Raw genomic sequence first — 25750 nt, forward strand, 5'->3', positions numbered from 1 at the left:
CATTATTTTATGAGCATTTTTGTTTTATCTATCTGGTCCCACTGATCTCTTGGGTACTGCTCACACTTAAAATAGCTGTCGGTAGGTGTACTAAGTACAACTTTTGAAAAACAATCATAATGTAACAAAAGTGCATTTGTGATATAGTACACATATGTTTATTATGACTTCCTGAATCATCATGGCCGAGAATTATCTTGTGATAATTCCCTGTAACCATGTATCCCTATAAGTAATAAAGACAGAATACACTAGATAATATATTGAGAAAATTTTAGACTGTATTAGAAAAATTGTTCATCAATGCAAAACTGTTCAGTTATCATAGTATCCCATTCATCGGACTTAACTCTTATTACGAAGACATTTCATTTCTCCAGAGTCAAACATAAAATCTGAAAAATCCCGGAAAACGAACGATTAATTTAACCCCCTTCTTATAAATTATGCATTCAACATCTTAATTAGGATAAAGGACTCTTACCTACTGGTATAGACATCAGCACAATGACGTTAACACCCTGTCTCTTTGAAATCACGCGTACAGTAAAAAAAGTGTCAATCATAAATTGAATATGTAGCTTTGTACGAAATAATCTGCGAGAAAATATTGCAAAACAACATAGTCCAAAAAATTTATTTATGAGCAGCGAATTTTGCACGGAGATAAATAGATGGCAGAGACTCCGACTAGTTATCCACGTAGAAGTCTCAAACCTAGGTTTTGTCTAGATACGGCAGTAAATTGAAAGTTTAAAAGGTGTTAAAAAAACCAACAACAAGAAAACCTTATTCACATTCTATAATATTTTATTGCCCCATTGCTGCATTGCAAAACAGTTCGCGGTTGTAACCCATTAAGGTTGTAGAAAACCCTTGAGTCGTACAGCTACAGATGTTCGTGTTATCCACACAGGTGAAACTATCACCTCCTTCTGGACGAATCTTGCCACCTTCTGAGCACGAACCTTGATGCAAAAATAAAACAGTTGAGTTGGTCAATATTTTATTTTGTGTGAACAGATTGACAATATGCCTCGCCTACGACTTTTCATCTAGATATTATGTTGTAAAAACATTGTAAACCGACGCGAAGCGGAGGTTAATAATAGTTTCCGATGGGTGTCAAATTCAACTGTTACCCTCAGGCACTATTTATTTTGTTATACTGAATGTCTTAATTTTTAAGAAAATTTTACTGCTTTCATATAGGAATAACGTGAATTCTACAGCGAACCGTACGCGCATAATTTTCGCGCATGTAACAATTTTTAATGTTACCCGTTGCTTAGTGCGTTGCTAACGCTGAGGGTAATAGAAAGGATTATGAACTGCGTCTTAACCAATCAGATTTCAGTATTTAACATGAAAGTATAACAAAACGGATTATCAACTGAGTCGAAAACAATCAGATTTCAGTATTTAACATGAAAGTATAAAAATGTTAAGGTCAAGATCTAGTAAATGAAAGGTGCCTACAGGTTTATAAGATTTAAGAATGATATTTCATAACAATAGCTGTTTGATAGGGTGTACCGGGGCTAAAATGTTTGGTAAACGGAATACAAAATCATGTTTTTAACTGTCATTTTCAAAAAAATATGAAGGAATTGAGGATCAAATATCGGAGTTTTGTCCGTTTTTGACTTATATAATATATCTATAATGCCTACAGTCTCCCAAAAAAACCCAAAACGAAATGAAACAAGCTCTTGACATCGTCTTTAAAATGATGTCAAATTGAATATAGGTATCGGGGTTTTTTTTTCTCAAGATTTAACATAGAATGTCAAGAAATTATCTAATATTCTACATATTTTTTTCAAAGCCGTAAATTTAAAATACGGGAAAAAGATTCTTCGAACCAATTATACTTTGATTTGTTATAAGATATTTTAACAAATATAGATAAAACAGTTACTGGTCTTTTAAATTAATAACACCACGGTAACCTTAAAAAAATAACCAGATTTTGATTTAGATCCTTTTATCATAATCAAGTTCTGATCTTTTGGGACATTTTGATATTTGCAAATGACAATTTTTGTATATTAAAATATAATTATAATTTGAAAAGTGATATGTAAACTATATTAACACCGACCTGGGCATGCTTTGCATCCATCTCCCCAGGTAACCTGTTCTTCTTCTGGACACTCCGGTACTTCACACTCCCAGTGATGGCAATACAATGTATCCACCCCGTCAACATCCTCCCTCATGCATTCCCTGTTTGTTTTATCTATCTGGTCCCACTGATCTCCTGGGTACTGCTCACACTCAAAGTAGTAGCTCTCTGGAGTTATACTATGTACAACTTTTGAAATATAAAGAAATAGATTATCATAAAATCGATTCATCATTTCAAAGGTGTGGTAGAACGTATAGAACTGATGATATTGTTTGACTTGATCATGTAATGCCAGTACTAATTAAATTGATCAAAGAACTATATATGATAAGAGTTAAATTTGGCCCCCATAATTCGCCATTTTTAAAGTGTTTCGGGTACAATAAAATGTTAACTAATTTTTTAGAAGAGTTGATATAAAATATATTTTTCATCTATGTATTTGATTTATTTGCACTCACTAGTAGTATATGACGTCAGGAGTTATGCCATTTCTATAATTCAATCAAAATCAGCCAAAAATTGACATTTTTCTTATCTATTTACGAATGGGAAATATAGAGCGCATGCTTGAACAAGGAAAATTTTTTTGTCACTTATTAGTCTTGGCTAGATACATCTCTGATTAAAATATTTTTGTTTGTTCAAGAATGAGCTCTATGTTTTCAGAAAGAAAACCGCTTGAAAACAAGCTGTTTTACGCTAAAAATGCAAAAATGGCGGGAAAAGGTTGTCTTTACAATGTCATATTTCTAAATTGTGGGCACTTGAACCAAAATGAATATTTTGTAAACACATCACAGACATATCTGTACTAAGAAAACAAAGAATGATAGTAAAATGATGATGTTCATTTAAGGGGGCCATTTTAGGCCCTAATCATATATAGTTCTTTGATATGTTGAAAACCAAACGTAATTTACACTCACCTGCAACTATCGACATGAAGGCAATGACTGTTCTTGAGGAAAGAAACGCCATTTTTTTCTGAAAATATATCAACTTTAATACCGCGGTATTTTAGCAGTAATTATTTGATGTCTATTGAATACGTTGCAGAAAATAGTAATGTATGCAACACTTACCGGTATTAACCACGACGTGGAGTTAGGAAAATATGAACTTCTCTCCTGATAAGTCTGCTTTTATAAACCTCCGAATGTATTAAATTGTTTTAACTTACGGGGTGACAGATATCTTGCTTGTGGAAATGAAATTTAATTAAAACTGATTCCGGGAAATGCATCTGTTGCAGTAGCTCAATTATTTAACCCATGGAATCTAAAAATTATGATAAATAATGAATAATCTCTAGGCGGGTAACAGTCATTTTCATATGTATGATTATCACTGTCGCTTAAGTTAAGATAGTTTTTTCTTGAAGTAACGGGATAATATTATACATGTTTAGCAGTAAATGACTTTAGGAGTTTATATTCAATTTATAAACAATAAATCGGGGTTTATTTTTTAAACGCATTATTATCATTTTAAACAACCAAATTACAGATGTTGCAATGGTTTCCACATGTCGCTACATATGCTAATGATAATGCTTGTCATTTTTCTACAACTGAAGTCGGGAAAGGAAAAAAAATAAGAATATAGATTTTTGATATGATACAAACCAAACATTTAAGAGACTAAAGTATTTGCCACTCGTCAAAATTTTTGAATCAAAGATTGATAAAAACTGTCGCAATGTTGCCATTAACAAGCGTTACCAAAACTTACCCTCCGATAGGAATTAAGCCGAAACCGATCTTTTATGAATCAATTTTCATCTGAGTATATCTATTTTGTAGGCATTTAAGTCTATGTTCCGTTTTTGCTATATGACATTTGCATAGTTCAAAAACTCGACATCTGTACGAATCTTTTCGCTGTCATATGATTAAAGATTACATTTTATAATATATATATATATATATATATATATATATATATATATATATATCTATATCTATATCTATATCTATATATTTATATATAATTGTTTTATTGAGTAAGTGTATATACAAATCAGATTAACGACAACCATCAGAATGTGTGTTAAATTTTTTTGGTAAGAATATGCAGGGACTCGAAGTATTATTTACCAAAAATAGCAATGGTAACGGATGTTAAGGAGCGTTGTATTATATCAAAAAGTTATAACACAACGCCCGTGTTACCTGCTTTATTACACAAAGATACAATTATTACTTTCAGGCACGTAACATCGTTTCTGAAAGTGGGGGGGGGGGGGGGTTGGCCAAGGTCATCTTATAAATCTTAACAAGAAAAAAAAATAAAAAATAAAAGTAAAATTCCTGAAATATTGAAAATCCTAAAATCTGTGGAGGTGGGGTTGGGGGTGGGGGGGGGGGGTGGGGAGAAGGTACGCATTATGCATTATTCCTTTACCTACAGTTAATTTTGCTTTTGATTTCCTTTTTTCTCTTCCATTTTTTTATATGCTCCCCAAAAAGTTAGGGGCCAACTCCATTAAAATTCAATTTTATATATGTAAATTTACAAAAAAATAGTCTGCTGCAAAAAAAAGTGGGGGGGGGGGGGGTTTACTAATATTTATGTTCTCTGTCATCAAGAACATAACCGGCTCTTAAATAATATTGTAATCAATACATTTCTTACAATAGTTTAAACTCTTTTCATTAAAGTTATAAAATGTGGTGTAGATGAACTTGTATGTAAGCCAGTTAATCTTACTTTTACAAAAAGCTTCTAAATTTAACGATTTTTTTTTTCATTTTCTATGAAATTATAATTTATATTAGCCTTTACTGTAAAGTTTTTTATCTTGCTTTAAGCTGAAACATCAATTTTTCTGCAGCAGGTGTAAATTGATTTAGTTGGAGTTAATTGAAATTTTATCAACAAAACTCCTAGGGGCGTTGGTTAAGCCTTTTGATATCCGCAAATCATTTATCAGATATTTCCGAGGGCATCATCGTTTTCATTTTGTGTATTGAGATTTATATATTACAACGATAATAAACGTTGTTTTTATATGTACTTGTATGTGTGTGTGTGTGTGTGGGGGGGGGGGGGGGGCTGAACCGAAGCACCCATGCAACTCTACCGTTGGAAACCTTTTGTTCTACTATAGACCTAGGTCTCATCTAGAGGCAAATTTATCATTTATTGGGCGATCTAATCTTCAGCTTAAGATACAGTTAGATATGCGGTGACCTTGGTCGCGACAATTCTTGCAAATCATAGGCTTTTTAGCTCACCGAGATGAAGTCAGGGTGAGCTTATGCTATACCGTCTGCGTCGGTGTCCGGACCTGTTTAAAGTTTTTGTTGCAGGTCCTGTTATTACTTGTCCTATCTTCACCAAACTTGCACTGATGATGCATCTGAACCTACTTATGGAGTTGAAAGACTTGGATGCTGAATCTGGGTCCTAAATTTAAGATGCTGGAGGAGGTAAAGGTTTCTGGAGCAGTTTAAAGTTTTTGTTGCAGGTGCCCTTTGATATCAATATTTAAGTATCTGCTGGTCCTACCTTCACCAAACTTGCATGGATGGTGTGTCTTTTGATAATGATGCCTCAGACATGCTTGAATGATGAATCTGAGCTATAGGTTTCAGATGCTGGAGGAAGTTAAGGTTTTTAGAGCTTGTTAAAGTTTTTGAAACAGGTGCCATCTGATTATTATATCTTAGTTACTACTGGTCCTAACTTCATCAAACTTGTACAGATGGTGCGTCTTATGATACTGATGCACCTGATAGGCTTTAATGCTGAATCGGATCAGAGCCATAGTTTTGGATGCTGGATGAGGTTAAGGTTTAAAGAGCTGGTTAAATTTTTTGAAACAGGTGCCCTCTGATGATGATATCTTAGTTATTACTTGTCCTAGCTTCACCACACTTGCATGGATGGTGCGTCTTATGATACTGATGCACCTGATAGGCTTTAATGCTGAATCTGATCCATAGGTTTCGGATGCTGGATAAGGTTTACTTTTTGGAACAGGTCACATGTATATAGATAATAGTTTGCATTGTTGATTTAACTATATTATAAATGAAATGCAGAGGTAGGTCCAGATGCAGAGCCTGATCTCCATTATCAAGGATGTTAAAAAAAATCTCCTACCTCACTCAAACCTGCTTGATAGATAGATGTGCTTGTTGTTAAATAATTTAACATGATTCCTATGATAAAGTATTGTATAATATGATACACTGTTGTTTAATATGATACAATATGATATCATATGTGATATTGTAAAAAAATTATATGATACAATATTATAATGTATCAATTTTTTTTTAAAAATATTTTATGATATGATATAGTATTATGATATTGGTATGTATAATATTGTATATTATGATACAATATTGTTTAATATGATATTGAATTAGTTATTTATTATATTATCAGATGATACTGCTAATTATGATATTGCAATATATAATATTGTATTATATGATACATTATTGTATAATATATAATATTCGATCATACGAAATTGTATAATATGATATTGGTTTCTATAATATAGTATTACATCACAATGTATGAAATGATATTATTATATATTATTACTTATTAGGTTAGTTACTGACTCACTACGGAAATATATTGGGTTGATCAATCTCATAGATGGCGAGGCGAAGCCGAGCCGTCTATGAGATTGATCAACCCAATATATTTCCGTAGTGAGTCAGTAACTAACCTAATAAGTGTTTTGTTTTCCTGAGGACTATTAAGCGACATATTTATTCACAAATAGCGATGATCATGGCATAGCCATGTACAAGATGCTTAACACCTCGTCCAATTTAACTCATTTAAACTCTTCAAAATTTTCAATCTCACCTTTCAAATACTCTTTAAAATTTTTTGCTTCATCCATGTTTACCTACAATGTTTTGTTGCTATTCAATTTTAAATGTTTTTTCCCTTTTCTCTGCAGAGATTTGAGCAAATTTCGACGCTGCCATTTTGTTCTGCTCCAGACAAAACAATGTGACGTCAATATACTAAGGGCAACTACTCTTATTTTAAAGAATTTCAAAGGGCAACTACTCCAAATACTTTAAGAACTTACGGCATGTGGTTTATGTATAATTAAATACTATGAAATGTCGAAATGAGTAAGCGAAGCGTTGACCAATGACGGCCATATTGCCTAATATTAATTCTCACAGAACAAATATAGAGATATATGAGGCAATCACGTGCTATTTTTAAACCAATGAAAATGTGACATTTCAGTCCAAGGGAAAACAATATATAATATGGTATCATACGATATTGTATAATACGGTTTACATTATATATGATTATACTAAATGAAATTGTATTATATGATAATGTATTATATATTTTTCTATCATATGATGCAATATGTATAATATAATATTGTTTTATATAATATTTTTCTATATCACATGATATTGTATCATTTCATATGATACAATGTTGTATCAAATTATATTGAATCATATGATACAATAAAATATCATATGTTACATTATTATGATGTATTATGTGATATGATATTGTATCATATAATACTATATTGTATTATATATCAATGATATTGTATTATGTGATAGAATACACTTATTTATAACACAATACAATGTGATATAATATTTTTCAATATCATATTTTATCATTGTTTATTACAGTATTTTATTGTATGATATGATATATTGTTAGTATGATAGGATGCAATATTGTATTTATTCTATTGTATTGATAAACATAATGTATCTTATAATACCGTATGAAATGAACATATGATTATCATACAACTTTTTAACAGATATTATACGATATTGTGTCTAAACAGTCAGTATCCATGAATATCCAAGATCATAAAGTATGATTTTCATATAAAATGATAAAGGTGGTTCATACAGGTGATGCCTCATAAAGGTGATGCCTCGTCTCGGTGAGCTTTGTAATCTGTAATTACCTATGTTTTGTCTCTTGGTGGACTCTAAAAAGGGCGCACTTTAGCTTCGGATTGTAAAGATTTCTCCGGTGTGTCCACTGAAACCGGCTGTGATACATCAAAAAACTGAAAACTATAAAATATCCCAAAATATAACTGTATTACATTTTGCTTAATTATTCGATACATATAATTTGGCGAACAAACCATGCATTACAAAATAGTTGGTGATCGTAGCCTATCCACGTAGTTGACGTTACCCCACCTACCGTACAAGTACAGGTGTTCGTGCAATCTACACATGTAATAATGGCACCTTTTCGACGAATCTTGAAACCATGAATGCAAATTCTGAATATTTCAAATTTTAAATCACGTGGATTTAATATATATTATTTTGGTAAATACATGCTTCTAGCATCTGTTAAACAAATATCAAAACAGTTAAACAAATAATTATAGTGGAATCCATCTCAAATTACTTTTGCATAAGTACATAATTTATAAATTCTATTCTCTCTAGAAATATCAAACTGTCTACCTGTCTCAGTAGGTAATTTTGCATTATTTACCACTTCTAAAAATACAATATTTCTTCTTTAGTCATGGTACATAGTGTTAGTTATAGAACACAATGAATTTGAAAAATTTAAGGTTTTTAATAGTCTTCACGAATGCAAGATTCTCTGTTTTAAATTTATTTTTAGATAATGGTAAATGTAATTGCTAATTTTTCTCATGTTGTGGTCAGACATTAAACAACTTAATTTTAATTGTGTATCATAATTCACGTTTTACTCATTGTGAGACAAAATACTTGTAACACCAGACATGATTATGTCAAAATGCACATACTTATATTAAATGAACAACCTAGAGCACTATACTCCAGTGTTTGTACTCGTGTGATAGTGTTCCGACTTTTCTGGATCCTAAGGGCGACTTCTATACTATTAAAAAGTAATAGCATTTTAGAAGTTAGTTTGTTGACATAGGTCAACGTTTAGAGATTTTTCTAGAAATGGGATTCCCGCCTGAAGATTAAATATTAATCATTTTTTTTGTGAATTGCAATTTTTCTAAAGGCCAAAAAATTTTTTTCTAGAACAACAGATTTTTTTCCTGGGAGCATTCAAACAGCATTTCCACAGGCAGGAGTTTAGTCACTCGTGATTAAAAGCACTCAAATGAATTTTAAGGCTTATAAATGCAGTATTATCCAGGAGCATATGATTCCGATTCTTCGCTGGATGTACCGAAAATCTCGGATCAACAAGATGTATTTTCTTTCTCTGCAAACCATCATTGTGTTACTGTCAGTTTTTGAGAGTAAGTCTAAATAGTTTTTTTATGATAAATATCAAAGTTTAAATGACAATAATGAAACAAACAGATGTGATGTCAAAATATTTTGAGCATCTTATAATTAATTACATGTATTCTAACGTTCTGAGAGGATAGTTCTGAATGTAATTTTTTCTTTACTCTTCAAAAGTTGTACATGTACTTGGTACAACTCCAGAGACGTACTTTGAGTGTGAAATATACCCTGGAGATCAGTGGGACCAGATAGATAAAACAAGAAGGGAATGCATCAGGGATAATATAGACGGAGTGGATACAATATTTTGCCAACACTGGGAATGTGCGAAACTGGATTGTCCAGAGGAGGAACAAATTACCTGGCCTGATGGATGCAAAGCATGCCCAGGTTGGTATTATGACATATCTCTTTGAAAAGCTTTTTAAAATGAAAAGAACCGGTGCATTTGGTTATTTCTAGCACTCATTATAACAAAATGAAACTGTAAGCAGTAAACGATTGAGAACTTACAGGTAAGGACAAAATCATAATTTAAACTTATAAAATACTTTTGTTTGATTTGTGGAGGAATTAATTGAAACAGTTAATGACCTTATTATTGAATAAATTCTATATATTCAAATAACTAATAGCAAATTCAACATAATTAACGGTACATATTGCCATTACATAGAATAGTTAAACAGTGATGATTAGAGAAGACATTTAAGACAATAAAAGAGTTACTTATTAATGTTTTTAATCTGATCATTTAGCTTGTAAAAGAAATTTGAAATGTTATCTGATTAGACTGTGTTTTTTTCCTATCCAGGTTGGTGTTCAGTAGGTGGCAAGATTCGTGCTATAGGTGCCGGTTTTACCTGTGTAGATAATATCAACACCTGTACTTGTTTGGTTGGTGGGGGTATGATGACCACATTGGTGTACCCCAATCCCGTAATGTTTTGTAATGCACACATGGAACAATAAAACAGAACGGATGATGTGATTATGCTCTCACCGCTTACAGTTTTTTTTGTTTCGAAAATAAGCCGTACATGTATATTGAAAACAAGACGTTTTTGAAAAAAAACCCGCACCTTCTTATAAAAACTTGAAATAAGCCACATTTTATTGTAAAGGTTTTAGGGTATGATGTAGACCTTTGATTGAAGTGTTACTTTTCACTTTGAAAAAAGTAGGTCAATGGCCACTGAATATTTTCTGAATAAATTAATGAAAAATCCCTGTGATTTTAGGTAGATCTGATAGTTAAATTTTATTACTAACCATAAAGGTCAGATGCGACCTATCTAATATATATACTTTAACTAAAAAAAATTAGATGAATTTTGCATGTATTTCAAAGACAAATTAAAAATATTCTCCGAAATAGCCTGGTAATGCACCCAGGATATTTGACATTCACAAACTTTAATGCAAATAAAGAAGAAATAATCTATCAAGATTATATATATATATATATATATATATATATATATATATATATATATATATATATATATATATATATTTATATATATATATATATATATATATACACACACGGCCGTATGAGATACATAGGTGGATTCACCGGTCGTACGGAACCTAGCGCGCTGGTCGCTCACTACACGGCCGTTTGAAATACAGGTGGAATACAGTATTTTGTATGCCAATTTGGCTTTCCAATCTTTATAAACCTTTAAATAGCATTTATCGTTATCGTTTCAGCACAGGGAAATAAAGCAATGTTCAGCATATCTAGTAAAATGAAAGATTTGAATTTTAATGTTGAAACTCAATTAAATGTTTTTTATGCTGATGTAAAAAGTGTACTTAGTTATGGTGCTGAAATTTGGGGATTCCATAAAGGTCAAGATGTAGAAAAAGTCTTCATAGGTTTATCACACTGCAAAATTGACTGTTCTATAATTACTTTATTTCGGACTTTACTTTTCAGCTACAACATTTATTTTGTCATATATTCTTAGAATTTAATGTTTACAAAGTGAATTAGCCATTGACACCTGGCAGACTCTGTATTAATTGTAACTACAAATCAAACAGATGTTTCTCCCAAGAACTTCTAATCTCTTGAAACAACATTGTGTAATTATATGCCTTTCATGGCCTGGCCATCAACGACTCATTGAGTTAATCTTATTACCTAATACCTGGGAATCTTTAACTCAATTTATTTGATGTCATCAAATTGTCACTTTTACTCATTGTTTAGATTCTTATATATACTGAATTGTATTTATCAATCTAGAGTTCGGAGGCCTGACGCATTACCGGCCACTTCCGTCTGTGTCCCCAATTTGTTTGTTATTGTTCATCCTTTAAACTTGATTTATAATAATTCTAAATCCTTCATCACTTGGTTCTATTTCTCTGGAATTGCATATTGGTGGACCCTTGGGATTACGGCATACATAACCTTTTATCTTACGGTCCACAACGCGCCTCATCCTTATAACTTGTTCCTTTTACGCCATCATTCCCTCACCCCGTCCGTACTGCACACGACGGATGCAGTTTCAGAAGAATACCCTAGCACCGTAAAATCTACGCTGTCACAGGTTGATCCAAATTGAACGTCAATGTTATAACTAATACATATATGATATCATTCTTACTATATGAAACCAAAGCAAAACCAAGCTTTCAATACTTCACACGACATATCAAAAGTTATAACACGAACTCCTTTTTATAAAGTGATTTCAGTGTCGTATTTGCTTTATACTGTACATTCCTAATTAACGGGAGGAATACATATTCGGATAAAATTGCAAGAAGCACAACTTGCGAATTTTAAAATCTCAAAAATTTCATTTTTTTACACACGAGTATGTAAACTACATGAAACTATGATAAAAAATCGGCTTTCGCGATTTCGTACGTGTTATCGGGATTTAATGGAAAACGGTTGAATTGCAAATTAGGTACTCACGTAAAAAAGAATCCCCAGTTTTGATATATTACGACCAAATACTGGTCTGGTGAACTAATTAAGATACATGAGTTTAGCATTGTACACATTTAATGAAAAATCAAAATCTGAAAATTTCAGACTCATTTTGTCACCATATCTACTTAATCCTTTATCTGCACATTCGTTAGAATAGGCATACTCCATATTAACAAAATTACAGTACAGACACAATTTCTCGATTTCAGTGGGAAAAATTTAGGTCCTTGGCCCCCCAGGCAGTCACGACGCGTATACTCGCTTACCTCCGGAATTTTCGTCCCTCTTAGACATTGTGTAGAATGTTTACTTGAAACAAAAATATCAAAATATACCACAGTCTGCTTCAACATATCTCAGGTGAAAAAACCCCCAAACCCCTCACTATGTAGGAATTCATATGTTTACTACATAAGGCGGTTAAAATTCATTGGCTTCGACACAACTACTTTTAAATCCCGCTCATTCAGAACATTTGTATTTCCAAGGGCATTCAGAGGAGGACATTAATTCAAAAAGGTAGATTGAAATCTAACCTATTATGTTCATATATTAGATTGTGATGAATACCTTTGTTAACGACAGTACTATTCTCGTATCTTAAACCAATACTAAGTTTTAAGGTTCTTTCATAATCAAATACTCTTCCCTTCACGCTGTCCAAAAACTTGAAAACTCACGCCTAGACTTCAAAATCATACTTTTACAATTCTTCGGCACGGGAAAAAATGGAATGAATTTGGAGGATAGAGAGCTCACAATTAAAAGGTATCATTAAACAAAGAGGCCACCCAGATCGGGTAATTTACCTTACATTGCGGGGGCAATAATATTTGGTCTATGCCGTTGCTAAGGATACAAAAAATTATGAAATTAACTTTAGTAAATCTCAAAACAATTCTACCAAATACTCGATTCATATTGTCAAAGATATTCCCACGAAAATACTACAGACGCTTACTATTAAAAAAAACATCGGCTAGACAACCTTGTATGCCGCTTCTGTGGTATATTTTAGGGTAAATTATTGAATTTAATGAAATTGAGCTCACATCTCATCAGATCAAAAGGTGCGTTGTGTTGATATCAAGTTTTTAAAAAGGGAATCGCCATGGAGAGATATTCGAGATGTTTTTCTGTGATCAGCTTTGGCCGATCACAGTTGTTTCTATAGTGGGCATCCGGTAAATTTAAGTATTTGCTAACGCATTGCGCCGTGCACTTCTTTATTTACTATGCAGTGACTTCATTTAAATGTTTAATTACACGTAGATTACTTAAAACGTTACTTTTATCTGTTTGCCTTGAAAGTAAAACATTTATTCAGTTACCTACATAATGATTCAAATCACGTTTTTCTTCACAGATGTCTAAGAAGTATGGATTGCCTACTTAAAGCAAAACTTATTCATGCATTTCTATTTCGTGGATAAACAAAACGGAATGCTATATTTATATTTATTGACTGTAGCGTAATGCTTTCGAATTACATTACCGGAGCTGACTTGTGATATTACATGCCGATCATTCTTTGAAAAGGAATACTTGTCCGAGCTTGTGCGAAAGCCCCAAAAAGTTGCGGTTGGAAGAAATACATCTGATGTGATTCCAGTTAGCGATGATGGTTAGCTCGTTCCAACTTGTACAATTCATAGACATTTTTTTTGATTATAATAAAAATACTTTCACCCTAACACCGAATTTTTATTGGATTCATTTCTGTCCAAAACATTTCCAGAATACAATAAAAATGATGGAAATCAATAGATAATCATATGACAGTTGTAGGACTCTATGATATTTGGCAAATTATACCCCATTTACAATAAGGAATGATTGTTTCAACACTTTTAATGAAGCAACCCCCCCCCCCAAAAAAAAACCCAACAAAAAAACCCCCCAACAACCCCCCCCCCCCCCAGATCATCAATATTTAGGAATTACCCTTTTTTCAAATCGATCTTTTACATGTATCACTTAAATACATTTAATTATGAAAGAACATTCTGTTTAAAGTGGAACTTTAATTTATTTCAATAAAGGTTGGATTTATTCAATGAAAAGAGGATAACATACATCCTGTCTCTGATTATGAGAAATTTAACTCGTTATATCGAGATAAATAATTTCCCATTACAATACACCAATCGCTATAGTAAAAAAAAGAAGACAAAAAACCCCCCAAACAAACCAAAAACCCCCAACTCTTTATAATTTAATACTTATCTATAATGAGATAACATGTAGCTGACAATTCCATGTACACATGTAGTTACAAATGTGTAACGAAATTATCATCTCTTCATAACGAAAAATGACTCGATATAACGAAACAGCTAACTCGTTAGAACAGTTCATTTTAGTTCAAATCACTCGAAACCATAGAATGGTACATAAGGCACATGAACAAAAATAACATATTTAGATTGTACAATACCACTGTGTAGGTCAACAAAAAAAGTGTTAAAAATGTTTAAGTTTGTCAAATGAAAAATATGTGTGAAATACTTAAATATTTTTGAAAATTATTTGTAAAAAATATTTTACACAGCGAGTTTTAACAATTACTTATCTGGAATCTCACATTGTTGCAGTTGCCTTAGACTTAAGCTGTTGCACTATATTTAACCAATCAGGTTACAGGAAATCAGCAATTGTACAGGTGACAGTGTATACAGAGGGAGAAGGCATCATGGAGATTAATGGGAAAGGAATCAATATTTTGAATCCCAGTATGCCAGGTAAAACAGTTGGCTCGTACATGTATATTTGAGGTATTGCTGTGTTTGGATACAGCTACATTGTAAATGAGAAAAAAAACCAACAACCTGTTTTGAAAAACATTTGGTCTTCATATATTTATTAAATATAAATAATTGGTTAATGTTTTCCATGTGCACAAATGTAATCCCACATGAATACACAAATTATTTTCTAAAGTTTAAAAATGATCAATCCCCCCCCCCCCCATTTTCTATCCTTTAAATTTTTTATATCCTTTTTACTATATGATTAATATATACATTTTGTATTCCACATCATCTCATCTGTAGTTGTTGATACAGACATGGGTAGATTTCATTCAATACAAATACAAAAAAAATATTCAGTTTGAAAGTCTGAAACCTATCAGATTTTTAATTGAAAATTTAAATGAACATGTAAGAAACCAACACTAACAATGTTATTTAATAAAAATGTTACCTTTTTTCCGCAAACAAAAAAAAAGGATCTTTTATTTCCTCAAATTAAATAACATCTTTCTAGCTAGAATGCATCATGTATAGTTTATATTTGGATTTATTTTATGCTTTTACTTTCCTAGGGAGCAGGTGTTGTTTCTATTGTGCTGACTAATTCCCTGAATAAGGTGGATGTTCACGCTCGGGTAGAGAGAGGGGGAGAAATGGGACAGTCGGGCGCCATCAGGCACGGTCTGTCTAATGCCCTACTCCCCTTTCTGTCACAGCAAATGGTCAATAAATTATCTTTATGTAAGTGTTGGGTATGAAAAAAAATGTTTACAAGTATATAAATTACATTATTTTATTTGATGGATGCTTAGTAAGGTTTTGTTTCAATAAATATTTGAAAATCATTGTCAAATTCGTTTGTTTAATATATTTGCAATTCTCAATACATCAGGCTTCTTTTTCAATTGCAGTCTGTCTATTTGTAAGTCCTAATATTTTGACAAATATATAAAAGACTCTTCCAACCATAAACAACAATTTGTGATGTAAATTACATGCAAAGTTTTTTAGTGTTCATACCAAGCGTTGATTTTTATTCCCACAGATAACAGTGAAATAAGAATGTTTTTTTTTCTATAAAACCCTCTATAATAGAAATGGAAATCGCAGTGGGCCTTTTTTCATTAAAAATAATAAATTATATGTAAGTATAATATAAAACTTTACTCTTTATTTTAGCTGGCCTCCTGGATAGGGACAGCCGTGTGAAGGAAAGAAACAAGCCCGGACAGAAGAAAGCTCGTAAACAGTTCCAATGGTACGAATTAAAGCTTGTTGAAAGTTTTTGCCTTAGACACAAATGGAAAATCTTATATAGAATTGTAATTTGTTTTAAAATACTTGATCATTGCATGCCCAGTAGATATTGTTGCAATCTTTGAACAGTTAATTTTTGTAAGTGATTGTGGTTAAAGGCTAAACAGGAAAAGTGTTTTTATTCAACAACATGTCAATTTAAGTATTGTAGGTGTTTCATCAAAGAAAGGCATTATTGTTAGATCATGTTTTCGTGCTATGAAAAATTATAACCATATTTTCTTTTTTTCTCTCTCTATGTCCTTAAAATAACTGATCTTTTTTTTTCTTTTTACAGGCGAGCACGTTAATAGAAAAGGGTGGATGACTTTAAGATGTATTTGTTTGTTTGTAGAAGTAAATTTTATCATATTGCTAAATGTTCCTTCTGTTGCATTATTTTATGAGCATTTTTGTTTTATCTATCTGGTCCCACTGATCTCCTGGGTACTGCTCAGACTCATAGTAGCTGTTGGTAGGTGTACTAAGTATAACTTTTGAAAAACAATCATAATGTAACAAAAGTGCATTTGTGATATACACATATGTTTATTATGACTTCCTGAATCATCATGGCCGAGAATTATCTTGTGATAATTCCCTGTAACCATGTATCCCTATAAGTAATAAAGACAGAATACACTAGATAATATATTGAGAAAATTTTAGACTGTAACAGAAAAATTGTTCATCGATGCAAAAATGTTATCATAGTATCCCATTCATCGGACTTGAATTTTAATGGACATCATCCACACCCTTCTAACAACCCACCAATTTAGACCCCCGGGGTAATCAGTGGTAATTAACTCTCATTACGAAGACATTTCATTTCTCCAGAGTCAAACATATAAAATCTGAAAAATCCCGGAAAACGAACGATTAATTTAACCCCCTTCTTATACATTATGCATTCAACATCTTAATTAGGATAAAGGACTCTTACCTACTGGTATAGATATAAGCACAATGACGTTAACACCCTGTCTCTTTGAAATCACGCGTACAGTAAAAAAGTGTCAATCATTAATTGAATATGTAGCTTTGTACGAAATAATCTGCGAGAAAATATTACAAAACAACATAGTCCAAAAAAAGTTATTTATGAGCAGCGAATTTTGCACGGAGATAAATAGATGACAGAGAGGCCGCCTAGTTATCCACGTAGAAGTCTCAAACCTAGGTTTTGTCTAGATACGGCAGTTAATTGAAAGTTTAAAAGGTGTTAAAAAAACCAACAACAACATAACCTTATTCACATTCTATAATATTTTATTGCTCCATTGCTGCATTGCAAAACAGTTCGCGGTTGTAACCCATTAAGGTTGTAGAAAACCCTTGAGTCGTACAGCTACAGATGTTCGTGTTATCCACACAGGTGAAACTATCACCTCCTTCTGGACGAATCTTGCCACCTTCTGAGCACGAACCTTGATGCAAAAATAAAACAGTTGAGTTGGTCAATATTTTATTTTGTGTGAACAGATTGACAATATGCCTCGCCTACGACTTTTCATCTAGATACTAGTATTATGTTGTAAAACCATTGTAAACCGACGCGAAGCGGAGGTTGATTATAGTTTCCGATGGATGTCAAATTCAACTGTCACCCTCCCAAACAGGCACTATTTATTTTGTTATACTGAATGTCTTAAGTTTAAAGATAATTTTACTGCTTTTTTTTAATAGAAATGACGTAAATTCTACGGCGAACCGTACACGCATAATTTATGCGCATGTAACTATTCGTTGTGTTACCCGTTGCCAAGTGTGTTGCTAACGCGGAGGGTAATAGTATATAAATAGTGCCTGTTTTGGAGGGTAACAGTTGAAATTGACACCCCGAGAAAACCATTGTCAACCGACGCGAAGCGGAGGTTGACAATGGTTTTCGAGGGGTGTCAATTTCAACTTTTATCTTCCCAAACAGGCACTATTTATTTTGTTATACTGAATGTCTTAATTTTTAAGAAAATTTTACTGCTTTCATATAAGAATAACGTGAATTCTACAGCGAACCGTACGCGCATAATTTTCGCGCATGTAACAATCTTTAATGTTACCCGTTGCTAAGTGCGTTGCTAACGCTGAGGGTAATAGAAAGGATTATGAACTGCGTCTTAACCAATCAGATTTAAGTATTTAACATGAAAGTATAACAAAACGGATTATCAACTGAGCCGAAAACAATCAGATTTCAGTATTTAACATGAAAGTATAAAATTGTTAAGGTCAAGATCTAGTAAATGAAAGGTGCCTACAGGTTTATAAGATTTAAGAATGATATTTCATAACAATAGCTGTTTGATGGGGTGTACCGGGGCTAAAATGTTTGGTAAACGGAATACAAAATCATGTTTTTAACTGTCATTTCAAAAAAATATGAAGGAATTGAGGATCAAATATCGGAGTTTTGTCGTTTTTGACTTATACAATATATCTATAATGCCTACAGTCTCCCAAAAAAACCCAAAACGAAATGAAACAAGCTCTTGACATCGTCTTTAAAATGATGTCAAATTGAATATAGGTATCGGTTTTTTTTTTCTCAAGATTTAACATAGAATGTCAAGAAATTATGTAATATTCTACATAATTTTTTCAAAGCCGTAGATCTAAAATACGGGAAAAAGATTCTTCGAACCAATTATACTTTGATTTGTTATAAGATATTTTAACAAATATAGATAAAACAGTTACTGGTCTTTTAAATTAATAACACCACGGTGACCTTAAAAAATAACAAGTTTTTGGTTTTGATCCTTTTATCATAATCAAGTTCTGATCTTTTGGGACATTTTGATATTTGCAAATGACAATTTTTGTATATAAAAATATAATTGTAATTTTAAAAGTGATATGTAAACTATATTAACACCGACCTGGACATGCTTTGCATCCATCTCCCCAGGTAACCTGTTCTTCTTCTGGACACTCCGGTACTTCACACTCCCAGTGATGGCAAAACAATGTATCCACCCCGTCAACATTCTCCCTCATGCATTCCCTGTTTGTTTTATCTATCTGGTCCCACCGATCTCCTGGGTACTGCTCACACTCAAAGTAATAGCTCTCTGGAGTTATACTATGTACAACTTTTGAAATATAAAGAAATAGATTATCATAAAATCGATTCATCATTTCAAAGGTGTGATAGAACGTATAGAACTAATGATATTTTTTTGACTTGATCATATAATGCCAGTTACAGTACTAATTAAATTGATCAAATATGATTTGATGAAAACCAAACGTAATTTTACACTCACCTGCAACTATCGACATGAAAGCAATGACTGTTCTTGAGGAAAGAAACGCCATTTTGTTTTTTCTGAAATATATCAACTTTAATACCGCGGTATTTTTGCAGTAATTATTTGATGTCTATTGAAGACGTTGCAGAAAAATAGTAATGTATGCTACACTTACCGGTATTAACCACGACGTGGAGTTAGGAAAATATGAACTTCTCTCCTGATAAGTCTGCTTTTATAAACCTCCGAATGTATTTAATTGTTTTAACTTACGGGATGACGGATATCTTGCCTGTGGAAATGAAATTTAATTAAAAATAATTCCGGGAAATGCATCTGTTACCTTCTGAGCACAATTATTTAACCCCTGGAATCTAAAATTTACGATAGATAATGAATAATCTCTAGGCGGGTTACGGTCATTTTCATTTGTATGACTATCACTGTCGCTTAAGTTATGATCGTTTCATTAACAAGCGTTACCAAAACTTACCCTCCGATAGGAATTAAGCCAAAACCGATCTTTTATGAATCAAGTTTCATCTGAGTATATCTATTTTGTAGGCATTTAAGTATATGTTCCGTTTTTACTATATGACATTTGCATTGTTCAAAAACTCGACATCTGTCCGAATCTTTTCACTGTCATATGATTAAGGATTAACATTATATATATAGTGCGCATTATTCCTTTACCTACCTTTAATTTCACTTTTGATTTCCTTATCTTTCTCTTCCATTTTTTTTATATGCTCCCCAAAAAGTTAGGGGCCAACTCCACTATAATAATTCAATTTTATATATGTAAATAAAAAAAAAATAGTCTGCTGTGAAAATAAAGTGGCGGGGGGGGGGGGTTTACTAAATTTTATGTTCTCTGTCATCAAGAACATTACCGGCTCTTAACTAACACCGAGACGAAGTCAAGGGGAGCTTATGCTATACATGTACCCCAGGCGTCGGTGTCGGCGTCGGCGTCCGGACTGGTTAAAGTTTTTGTTGCAGGTCCTGTATCTAAGTTATTGTCCTATCTTCACTAAACTTGCATTGATAATGCATATGGAGCTACTTATGGAGTTGAAAGACTTGGATGCTGAATCTGGGTCCTAAATTTCAGATGCTGGAGGAGGTTATGGTTTTTGGAGCAGGTCAGAGTTTTTATTGCAGGTGCCCTTTGATAGCAATATTTCAGTAACTGCTGGTCCTAACTTCACCAAACTTGCATGGATGGATGGTGTGTCTTATGATAATGATGCTCCAGACATGCTTGAATGCTGAATCTGAGTCATAGGTTTCAGATGCTGGAGGAGGTTAAGGTTTTTAGAGCTTGTTAAAGTTTTTGAAACAGGTGCCATCTGATGATTATATTTTAGTTACTACCAGGCTTGGGGTAATGCTTAATGTAATGGTAATGCATTGCAATGCATTACATGTTTTCAAAGTAATGCTAGTAATGCGTAATGCCACAAAATTAGCATTACAAGTAATGGTAATGTAATTCATTACTTTCCAAAATGTAGTGTAATGCTGGCATTACATGGCATTACTTTGCATTACTATGCTTACTTTAAAAAATATGATGAATAAATGAATAGTTGAAATTGGATTTGATTAAATTTATTTTTAAATAAGAAAGAAATAATTCTTGAGATAAAATGTTTTAATTGTGATATTAAAATAGATTTTTAAAAATTCATTTTTGAATTGTTAATATTACTAAATATAACAGCACAATTTCATAACATTTTTAAGAGTGTTGTTATCAAGAGTTTTTAATCATTTAAACAATTAACCGGTACTCTAATTAGTTTGCACTTCAATAAGAAATGTGTCAACAACACACTATGCCCCCAGGATAATCTAAGTATCAAAACAATCTATTGTTATAAGATGTGCTAAACACCCCAATCCCCTTCCCTTCGCTATGTCCCAATAGAATAGGAGACAGACATGCACCTTTAAAAGCCAAATGAATGCACTGTCCATCCATGATTAAAATCAATATCACTTCCAATATTATAACCCATTTGAAAATAATTTTACTTACTTATTCTCTCTCTCTCTCTCTCTCTCTCTCTCTCTCTCTCTCTCTCTCTCTCTCTCTTATATTATGTACACTGTACATTAGTTTGGACTGATCGAAAATACAAGATTCATGTATTTTTTTTCTATTAGTGCAATTAATATATCCTAAGATAAAGATCGTCAAACAGTGCTTTTCAGTTCCAGTTTCGACTGCTCATGTAAAACATTTATTTAGTATAGCTGGGAAGATTTTCAAACTAACAGGATGCAGTTAAAAGATGAACCCTTTGAAACTTCGATCATAAAGTGCAACAGCAATTTTTTGTCTTAAAGTGTCCCCAGTAGAAAGAGATACCGATTAAAATACCGTATCTTAAGAAATATAACTAGGAGAAACCATCTGTTTATGAATTAATACAATTAAGACTAAAGTGTCCAAAATTATAAAGATTTGTGTAATCTGGGGAAATATCTCTATTTATATAGCTTTTCATAACCGCAACATTATTCAAGAAATTGTTTTTGTTATGCATGTAATTCTGTGTCTCTATTTCGTATCTTACATTGTATCATGCCAAATGTCTATAAATATCATTTTACTTATGTAATATGTTGTTCATAATGGCACAAGATGATCATATATTGAGCAAATAAAGAATGACTCTTTTATAGTCATTGAATTTGAACCTGCTACTGAGCATGAACCTGTTGATATGTTAAAGAGTGTTTTATATTTGAAATATTTGCAAACTCTTTATTAGCTTTACTTTTTTTTAAAACAAAGTAATGGTAATGGTAATGCATTACTTTACTCATGTAATGGTAATGTAATGCATTACTTCAAGAAAATCAAGTAATGGTAATAGTAATTTAATGCCCAAATTCATGAAGTAATGGTAATGTAATGCATCACTTTACAATGTAATTCGCCCCAAGCCTGGTTACTACTGGTCCCAACTTCGTCAAACTTGCACAGATGGCGCGTCTTATGATACTGATGCACCTGACATGCTTGGATGCTGAATATGGGTCCTAAATTTCAGATGCTGGATGAGGTTAAGGTTTAAAGAACTGGTTAATTTTTTTGAAACAGGTGCCCTCTGATGATGATATCTTAGTTATTTCTTGTCCTAACTTCACCAAACTTGCATGGATGGTGCGTCTTATGATACTGAATGCTGAATCTGAGCCATAGGTTTCGGATGCTGGATAAGGTTTATTTTTTTGGAACAGGTCACATGTTTTATAGATGATAGTTTGCATTGTTGATTTAACTATATTATAAATAAAATGCAGAGGTAGCTCCAAATGCAGAGCCTGATCTCCATTATCAAGGATGCAAAAATAATCTCCTACCTCACTCAAACCTGCTTGATAGATAGATGTGTTTGTTGTGAAATGATTTTACATTTCGCATTATTTACCACTTCTAAAAATACAATAGTTCTTCTTTAGTCATGGTACATAGTGTTAGTTACAGAACACAATAAGTTTAAAAAATTTAAGGTTTTAAATAGTTTTCACGAATGCAAGATTCTCTGTTTTTAATTTATTTTTAGGTAATGGTAAATGTAATTGCTGATTCTTCCCATGTTGTGGTCAGACATTAAACAACTTAATTTTACTTGTGTATCATAATTCACGTTTTACTCATTGTGAGACAAAATACTTGTAACACCAGACATGATTATGTCAAAATGCACATACTTATATTAAATGAACAACCTAGAGCACTATACTCTACTGTTTGTACTCGTGTGATAGTGGTCCGACTTTTCTGGATCCTAAGGGCGACTTCTTTACTATTAAATAGTAATAGCATTTTAGAACTTAGTTTGTTGACATAGATCCACGTTTAGAGATTTTTCTAGAACTGGGATTCCCGCCTGAAGATTAAATATTAATCATTTTTGTGAATTGCAACTTTTCTAAAGGCCAAAAATAAAATTTCTACAACAACATATTTTTTTCCTGGAAGCATTCAAACAGCATTTCCACAGGCAGGAGTTTAGTCACTCGTGAGTAAAAGCACTCAAATGAATTTTAAAGCTTATTAATGCAGTTTTACCCAGGAGCATATCATTCCGATTCTTCGCTGGATGTACCGAAAAGTTCGGATCAACAAGATGTATTTTCTTTCTCTGCAAACCATCATTGTGTTACTGTCAGTTTTTGCGAGTAAGTCTAAATAGTTTTTTTTAATAATAAATATCAAAGTTTAAATGACAATAATGAAACAAAAAGATTTGATGGTCAAAATATTTTTTGAGCGTCTTATATTCAATTACATGTATTCTAACCTTCTGAGATGATAGTTCTGAATGTAATTTATTTTTTTCCTCTTCAAAAGTTGTACATGTACTTGCTACAACCCCAGACACGTACTTTGAGTGTGAAAAATACCCTGGAGATCAGTGGGACCAGATAGATAAAACAAGAAGGGAATGCATCAGGGATACTATAGACGGAGTGGATACAATATTTTGCCAACCCTGGGAATGTGCGAAACTGGATTGTCCAGAAGAGGAACAAATAACCTGGCCAGATGGATGCAAAGCATGCCCAGGTTGGTATTATGACATATCTCTTTTAAAAGCTTTTTAAAATGAAAAGAACCGGTGCATTTGGTTATTTCTAGCACTCATTATAACAAAATGAAACTGTAAGCAGTAAACGATTGAGAACTTACAGGTAAGGACAAAATCATAATTTAAACTTATAAAATACTTTTGTTTGATTTGTGGAGGAATTAATTGAAACAGTTAATGACCTTATTATTGAATAAATTCTATATGTTCAAATAACTAATAGCAAATTCAACATAATTAACGGTACATATTGCCATTACATAGAATAGTTAAACAGTGATGTTTAGAGAAGACATTTAAGGCAATAAAAGAGTTACTTATTAATGTTTTTAATCTAATCATTTAGCTTGTAAAAGAAATTTGAAATGTTATCTGATTAGACTGTGTTTTTTTCCTATCCAGGTTGGTGTTCAGTAGGTGGCAAGATTCGTGCTATAGGTGCCGGTTTTACCTGTGTAGATAATATCAACACCTGTACTTGTTTGGTTGGTGGGGGTATGATGACCACATTGGTGTACCACAATCCCGTAATGTTTTGTAATGCACACATGGAACAATCAAACAGAACGGATGATGTGATTATGCTCTCACCGCTTACAGTTTTTTTTTGTTTCGAAAATAAGCCGTACATGTATATTGAAAACAAGACGTTTTTGAAAAAAAACCGCACCTTCTTATAAAAACTTGAAATAAGCAACATTTTATTTTAAAGGTTTTAGGGTATGATGTAGACCTTTGATTGAAGTGTTACTTTTCACTTTGAAAAAAGTAGGTCAATGGCCATTGAATATTTTCTGAATAAATTAATGAAAAATCCCTGTGATTTTAGGTAGATCTGATAGTTGAATTTTATTACTAACCATTAAGGTCAGATGCGACCTATCTTTTATACATACTTTTACTAAAAACATTTAGATGAATTTTGCATGTATTTCAAAGACAAATTAAAAATATTCTCCGAAATAGCCTGGTAATGCACCCAGGATATTTGACATTCACAAACTTTAATGCAAATAAAGAAGAAATAATCTATCAAGATTATATATATATATATATATATATATATATATATATATATATATATATATATATATATATATATATATATACACGGCCGTATGAGATACATAGGTGGATTCACCGGTCGAACGGAACCTAGCGCGCTGGTCGCTCACTACAAGGCCGTTTGAAATACAGGTGGAATACAGTATTTTGTATGCCAATTTGGCTTTTCAATCTTTATAAACCTTTAAATAGCATTTATCGTTATCGTTACAGCACAGGGAAATAAAGCAATGTTCAGCATGTCTAGTAAAATGAAAGATTTGAATTTTAATGTTGAAACTCAATTAAATGTTTTTGATACTGATGTAAAAAGTGTACTTAGTTATGGTGCTGAAATTTGGGGATTCCATAAAGGTCAAGATGTAGAAAAAGTCCATATAAATTTTTGTAAGGAGGTTTTGGGTGTCAGAAAAAATACTTTCAACAGTGCAG

General features: G+C 32.4%; 2 protein-coding genes and 2 long non-coding RNA genes across 6 annotated transcripts; 2 read left to right on the forward strand and 2 right to left on the reverse strand.

Moving 5' to 3' along the window:
• Nucleotides 1-789: 789 nt before the first annotated feature.
• Nucleotides 790-3233, reverse strand: LOC136271748 (uncharacterized). The gene is made up of 4 exons (XM_066072177.1): nt 3217-3233; nt 3061-3133; nt 2105-2317; nt 790-968 (listed from the first exon to the last, which is right to left on the reverse strand). Exons 2-4 carry the CDS (start codon nt 3110-3112, stop codon nt 811-813), a joined length of 423 nt encoding a protein of 140 aa, XP_065928249.1. The 5' UTR covers nt 3113-3133; nt 3217-3233; the 3' UTR covers nt 790-810.
• A 5938-nt stretch (nt 3234-9171) lies between these two features.
• On the forward strand, nt 9172-10355 carry LOC136271174 (uncharacterized). Its single transcript, XR_010709033.1, has 3 exons — nt 9172-9386; nt 9553-9768; nt 10193-10355. It is a non-coding gene; the product is annotated as an uncharacterized lncRNA (long non-coding RNA).
• Nucleotides 10356-16263: 5908 nt separating this feature from the next.
• Nucleotides 16264-16770, forward strand: LOC136271164 (uncharacterized). The gene is made up of 2 exons (XR_010709024.1): nt 16264-16348; nt 16685-16770. It is a non-coding gene; the product is annotated as an uncharacterized lncRNA (long non-coding RNA).
• Nucleotides 16771-17637: 867 nt separating this feature from the next.
• LOC136271320 (uncharacterized) lies at nt 17638-19895 on the reverse strand. 3 transcript variants are annotated; one of them, XM_066071133.1, is made up of 4 exons: nt 19816-19895; nt 19656-19717; nt 19269-19481; nt 17638-17816 (listed from the first exon to the last, which is right to left on the reverse strand). In XM_066071133.1, exons 2-4 carry the CDS (start codon nt 19705-19707, stop codon nt 17659-17661), a joined length of 423 nt encoding a protein of 140 aa, XP_065927205.1. In that variant the 5' UTR covers nt 19708-19717; nt 19816-19895; the 3' UTR covers nt 17638-17658. The 3 variants fall into 3 exon arrangements, with proteins under 3 accessions (XP_065927205.1, XP_065927206.1, XP_065927207.1); XM_066071134.1 differs by having other exon boundaries at nt 19656-19731; nt 19816-19882; XM_066071135.1 differs by lacking the exon at nt 19816-19895 and having other exon boundaries at nt 19656-19796.
• Between the last annotated feature and the right edge of the window lie 5855 nt (nt 19896-25750).

This window comes from Magallana gigas, chromosome 9 (genome assembly GCF_963853765.1).
Source record: "Magallana gigas chromosome 9, xbMagGiga1.1, whole genome shotgun sequence".
NCBI classification, from domain to species: Eukaryota; Metazoa; Mollusca; class Bivalvia; order Ostreida; family Ostreidae; genus Magallana; species Magallana gigas.

Excerpts from the sequence above, each read along its gene's own strand:
- LOC136271748 (XM_066072177.1), bottom strand. The coding sequence starts at position 3,112 with ATGGCGTTTCTTTCCTCAAGAACAGTCATTGCCTTCATGTCGATAGTT. Across the intron at positions 2,318-3,060 it reads CTTCATGTCGATAGTTGCAG|TTGTACATAGTATAACTCCA; the intron begins GTGAGTGTAAAT and ends ATATTTCAAAAG. Across the intron at positions 969-2,104 it reads TGGATGCAAAGCATGCCCAG|GTTCGTGCTCAGAAGGTGGC; the intron begins GTCGGTGTTAAT and ends TTTTGCATCAAG.
- LOC136271320 (XM_066071133.1), bottom strand. The coding sequence starts at position 19,707 with ATGGCGTTTCTTTCCTCAAGAACAGTCATTGCTTTCATGTCGATAGTT. Across the intron at positions 19,482-19,655 it reads TTTCATGTCGATAGTTGCAG|TTGTACATAGTATAACTCCA; the intron begins GTGAGTGTAAAA and ends ATATTTCAAAAG. Across the intron at positions 17,817-19,268 it reads TGGATGCAAAGCATGTCCAG|GTTCGTGCTCAGAAGGTGGC; the intron begins GTCGGTGTTAAT and ends TTTTGCATCAAG.